Source organism: Python bivittatus, unplaced genomic scaffold (assembly GCF_059951505.1).
Source record: "Python bivittatus isolate LINGU-HERP-01145 unplaced genomic scaffold, Pbiv_v1 ctg000700_np1212, whole genome shotgun sequence".
NCBI classification, from domain to species: Eukaryota; Metazoa; Chordata; class Lepidosauria; order Squamata; family Pythonidae; genus Python; species Python bivittatus.
In genome coordinates, this window is record NW_028277098.1 from 56,020,085 (window position 1) to 56,026,084 (window position 6,000).

Here is a 6,000-nt window from a genome sequence, read left to right on the forward strand (position 1 = left end):
TCATTAATATTGCATTGTACAGCACAGTCAAACATAAGGGTTGATCACAGGAAATGTTTTATGACATTTTGAATTATGTCATAAAATGTTTTATGATAATTTTTATGTCATAATATGTTTTATAAAATTTGCCAAATTTCAATTCCAGGGGAGTCATGGGTCCCGGATTTTGGACACATTCTATAAGTTAGCCCACTTGAGGTATCTTGGTTCAAAAATTGTTGGCCTATGATGCACCATTTTGCCCAGTTAAAGGTTACAAACAGACTTGAGAGTTTTAGTAGTATACTAGACAACTCATGACCCGTTAGGTCAATGTTTCAGAGATATTTCCTTATGTAAACAGAGAAACAGAATGACCAAGGGCAAAAAAGCAGTGGGAGTGTGAGCGACTTGCTACTTGCTGCTGGCTTCCCTACTGACTTTGCTTATAGGAACTGGCAGGGAGCATCAGAAATCTCCCTCCCTCCCTCTTCCTTCCTCCTTCCCCTTCCTTCCTCCCTCCCTTCCTTCCTCCCCACATATAATATAGGCTTGCACCATTTGCCCTCCCCTCATGACCTTCAGGAGAGCCCTGGTGAACCCTCCTCCTCCTCCTCCTCCTCTGCTGACCCATGGAACTGCCTGCCACTTTGCTGGGGGGAGGTAGAACTAAGGGAGCCATGCACTGTGAGGAATACTGCACCCCCGCTCTCCATTCCAGCATGACCCCCAGGGCCCCCTCCCTCAAGGGAGGAAGAAGGCTCACCCGCTGACTGCCAGCACCCCCCAACCAGCCCTACCTTGCCAGCAGGTATCCAAGTCACTCCCTCCTCCTTCCCTCAACACCCACAGCTGTTAAGAGATTTCAAATTACTGCCTCATTTCCAAAACAGCCAATCGCCATTCGCCCATCGGGCCTTGCCACCAGACAATTGGGCGCAGGGGACAGAAGGAGGCAGGAAAGATATCAGGGATATGCTCATGATGATCAGGTGACCTGGGCTGACCACAGCGGCTCAGCAGCACAGCAGTGCTAAAGCAGCCACAAATTCCCCAAATTTCAATCCCATGGGAGTAATGGGTCCTGGATTTTGGTCGCATTCTGTACGTTAGCCCATTTGAGGTACCTTATTCAAAAACTGTTGTCCTATAACACACCATTTCACCTAATTGAAGGTTACAGACACGAGAGTTTTAGTAGTATATAGATAGATAGATAATTTCCTTACTCTCCAGCATGTATTTCTTGGTAATGGGTAATGGCAGCAACCGGATATGATGAATGAGGGAACCCCATGGATGGGTTTTGGTAAGTGTATTTTCAGGTGGTGAAAGGGTATATGGCTGGATCATGAAGTACGCTGTTAGTAAAACTACTCCCAGGGTAACCAACCCCTGCAAGAGAAGATAAAGATAAGATTATTAGCATTATTAATTCCTTCTAACATTTCTCCCATACAATAAATGTGATAGCACAAATGACTGCTGATGCAAACTTTTATTTAACTGGGGGTTTCTCAAACTGTGGTCAGAGCCCACTGGGGGATCATCATGGGGCGGGTCACTTTGGTTTGTTGGTTTGTTTATTTTCAAACCTGATCAGGCTTGTGCAAGCAAAGTGGGGGCACTGCTAAAAACTCATTTTGGCTTACCACTCAGATTCATTCTGTCAACCTGACCACAAGCTTCAATGGCAGGAGTACTATCAAAAACACAACTGGGCCTTTGCTCCTCATTTTGCCTGTGAAATCCACAGTAGGCAACTGTAGCTTTGCAACATTTGAGATCCTCTGTGATGCTATAGATTAACATGTCATTAATAAAAATAAGTAATTTTTTTTTTCTTATCCAATCCTAACACTAATGAAATCATTAGTGTTATTCACAGGAAAAGAAAGGTTGCACAAATTGACTTATCATATCTCAGTACCCTAAAGTTTGAGAACCATGGATCTAACCAGATCTATTGTGACTACGGCATTTCATCCTATGTAGATTTCAAAATGCAGTACATTTTCTACAAGGACATGGAGAATCCAAAACTGCATTACCTTATAGAGAACCATTAAAAGAGGAAAGCGTGGGGGTCCCCTTTGTGGTTCATTTTTCTCTAAGAGTTGTTTGATGAATTTCTCAATGGCCTTTTCAGACATACCACATTGGTAACCAGTCTGTCTCACCAAGTCAATAGTATCCGAAAGTTTATCGTAAATGCTGAGTTCACTGGCAGAAAGCTCCATGTCCTCTGATGAAAAATCCTATTAGGGAAAATCCGATTAAGTTAAGAAAGAAGCTATTCCAGTGCCTCAAGGAAGGTGACAGAAGAAGACAGCATGTTCTTTCTAGCAGGGCTGCAAATCTGGCTGTGTGAGTAGCAAGCCTTGTTTGTTCAAACTTATAATTAATGGAATCAGGGCATCAGCATTTAGACTCTTGAAATAAAGCCATTTTATTCATCTCAGTAAATCACAAACAAATACTATCAAACTACAATTTTGTGTTCTCTTTTGTTTATACTAAACAGAGTTGGCACACCGAAAATTACTGTACTATCTTGAGTTTCTAGAGATGCACTACAGCTCTTTTATGCCTATGAATAATAGTTGATATGGAGCAAAGAAAAGAAATGGGATGTTGTCCTACTTTATCAAAAACAATAAAGAAATAATGAAATGTAGGAGCCAGAACTTTGGAATGCAAAGCAATTTCACTATTGCAAAAGCAATGATATATATGCTTGCAATTTAACAGACACAGATATGATCCACACTATCTCTAGTCAATGAATACTCAAAACATGCAAATGAAGAATATTTCTTAATATTATACATAAAATGTTTCAAACAAAAGTGCCATTTACTCAAACTCAATCATTTTTTCTTTTACCATGGGATATTGCTTTATTTATGGTACTCCCGGCAGTTAATACCAAGACCAGCCCATGCTTGAACAACAGAAAATCTGATAACATGTTTTCAGAGAAGAGAAAATATTTAGAACATTAAGTACCTTCTTAAGGACTCTTCAAGGTCCTGGTGTCTGATAACACCATGCAATCATGCACTAGAGTAAAATACACCTTATTTCTTTGAAGGGAAAAAGACCAAAATGGTCTGGATATCAATACGACAGGACAGTATGTTAATGGTTGCAGCATTACTATTTCAAAATAATGTTTCCATCATTGTTTTAACCTTCTGACTTACTCTTCCCCATACGATGCTGAGAAGACAAGACATAGGCCTAGACATCTGCCCCTGCAGCAGCATTTGTAGAGTACTAATAATTCAGCATCAGCATAATTCCCAAAGAAAATGAGAAGCACAGAGGAGTAAGATTCCACATCCCCGCTTTTGTCAAATGTTCTATTTACTTTTACAAAATGCAGTAATACAAAATTTTATTTCTTTTGTTTAAAAATATGCTATTTATGGGTATCAAATAATATGGATATGACTCATGTGACTTCTGCAAATGTGATTCTGTTTTCTGAGGGAAAAACATTACAACAGGAGCAGCATTTCATGTGGATATATATTTATTCAAACATCACTTCCAGTAGAAATGCCTTGAACTCTGAGCGTTTCAGATATGGAAATGAAGTAAAAATAGGCAGAAGTATACACCACATCCTACAATGGCTGTTCCACAATATTTTCAACTCTTTTGAAGACTATATTCTGCCTCTAGTCTCCTTTTCTATGCAATGAGTGAAACAAAATGATTTTCTAAATACAGCTAATAACAATCATCTCTGCAAAATCCATAATGGGTGGCTGTTGTGAGGGGTTATTATGTATGGTATCTTAAGCTCCTGAATGAAAGGTGGGGAGATAAATCTAATAAAATAAATAACAGAAGATTTTTGTTTAACTTATTTTGCTTACTTAAAACACTGAAAATATAGAAATGAGGAAGGAAGAAAATGAGCTTCACTTTATTCAGCTTCTGTAACAGCTCTGAGCACTACAGCAAGTGCTGGAATAGAAAAATGAAAAGACTATAAAGCAAGAGGGGACAATTTCTTATGAACTGGAGATACAACTCAGCCACCTGAGCTATCATCAGGTCCCACAGAGGGCTTGGGAATGCTTTGCCTCACTCAGGCTTGTGCTCCTATTCCCACACTTAAAACTGCCTCCAAACCCAAAGTTGAATGAAAATTGCATAGTTGGAAAATTGGCCACTTTGCCACTGAATTTTGGGGGCATGATAGTCAGGTGTCCCAGGGTTGCAAACAGAGTGCTGGGGATAGTAGGCGGCTCTCAGGTTGTCTGTGAGTTACTCAGCCCTGCTATAGTGCACGCAGTATTAGGCTCTATCCCCTATTTGTTGAATTGTCATCTTGTAATTCCAGGCCACTCACATGTGTTCTGAAAGCAAACCAAAAAAAAACAAAACCTAAACTAAACCATGCACATACATGCTTACCATTCCTAAAGCAATGAGAACTGAAATGCTTTAGATGCCAACTCCCTCTAATAGATACAGATCTCAGAGAGACATACTTAGAGCATTTAATATTACCTTGTCTGCTTATTTTACAATAAAACTCAGGCACTTGACTGCTCCTTGTGGGAAATAATACAGAATGTTCCTGATAAGTCAACTATATTGAGAAAATTGGCACTCAGGTAAAATGTACCATGAGATAATCTTACAGCACAAATAGGAAATTCTGTACATACACACATGCACACCCAATATTGTTGGACTATATTGACCCCCTTCAGCCTGGCCAAAGTCAAGAATGATGGCAACTATAAGCTAGTGTCATCTGGAAAGCAAGAGGATTCTTAGTCCACATTGCCACAGAGTTTTTTAATGCCAGCTGCTATTGATGCTCATAAGTTTTTTTTATTGTTACATATATTTAAAATGTAAACAAGCTATTTAGTGCTATTTCATATATTACAGGACCATGTCAAAAAGACCAACTGGAATGCACAGATTTATAGAACAGAATGACCCTGAGGCTGATCCTGAGATTACAATAAATCCACTTTATGTTCTTTGCTGCAGTCCTGTAACACATTGTTGTACTGTACTGTCTGAAATGCACTAAGTTAAATGGGCTAACTTCAGCACCAAGAATTTAAATTATGCTAGATATTAAAGGGAGTCCTTTATTAAAAATACTCTGCGCACCATTCAGATTATATACATATTTATTTTTATGCTTCTGTACAGGCTAGTGCGAAGTAACATCACATAAGGGAAAGGCCTTGTAAAATTCACCTGCATGATCCCCACTATGTACCTAATGCATTAGAACTTTCCTCAATTGCATGGCACTGTTCAGATGAAAAAAACAATGTCAATATAAAAAGATCCTCGTCCTGCAAAGCACTTTTCAAGTTTCTAGTACAGAACACACACACCATGTTAGAAGCCTCTGACATGAATTTAGGGTCACCATTTCTGAGATGTATAGTCATCCTAAAATTCCTTCCCTTGACTTCCATTGGCAGTCAGTGGTAAAGGGCTTGTATTTTTCCATTCCTCCTGGTTCCCTTTTGCTTTCTAACACTGCAATCTTGACATGTCTCTTCGGAAGCCAACCCCTATCACCTCAAACGGGGCTCATTCCCAGTAAGCGCGTATACGTGCTTGCAGGCTGCCCTATATTTCATTTGGCCACAAGGCAGCAGCCGGGAGTCCTCAAAAAGTCATTTTATTTGCCATTTCAACCACTCCTGCCCTCCTTGCCTCGCGCAGGGCTAGCGAGCTGATTCTTACCCCCTCCGCGCGTATCTCCTACCCCTCCCCATCCCCTCCCTGGATCCCCCAAGTGACACAATCTGCAAATATCATTCCCCATCCCGGCGATAGCCTCCGTCCACACTTGGCGACGACTCTCCCGCTTCTCGAGCGCGCGAACGCCTTCTCACCCCATGAACTGCCCAGACGGCTCCTGCGGGGCGGCCGAGTCGCGTGGAACCAACATGGACCCGAGACGCGCGTCCAAGCGAGTCCAGCAGTGGCGCTCGGCGCTTCCTGCTTCCGGAGTCGGGCGGA

The 6,000-nt window shown here is 41.0% G+C and overlaps 1 protein-coding gene across 1 annotated transcript in view; it reads right to left on the bottom strand.

Moving 5' to 3' along the window:
- Positions 1–6,000, bottom strand: part of CUNH6orf89 (chromosome unknown C6orf89 homolog) — a 29,121-nt gene extending 23,121 nt beyond the window's left edge. Inside the window, exons 1-3 of the mRNA XM_007422989.4 lie at positions 5,874–6,000; positions 2,034–2,240; positions 1,212–1,377 (exon numbers count right to left, since the gene is read on the bottom strand). Of these exons, the coding sequence (XP_007423051.1) occupies positions 1,212–1,377; positions 2,034–2,222 (355 nt within the window). The 5' untranslated portion in view covers positions 2,223–2,240; positions 5,874–6,000. The remainder of the gene's footprint in view (positions 1–1,211; positions 1,378–2,033; positions 2,241–5,873) is intronic.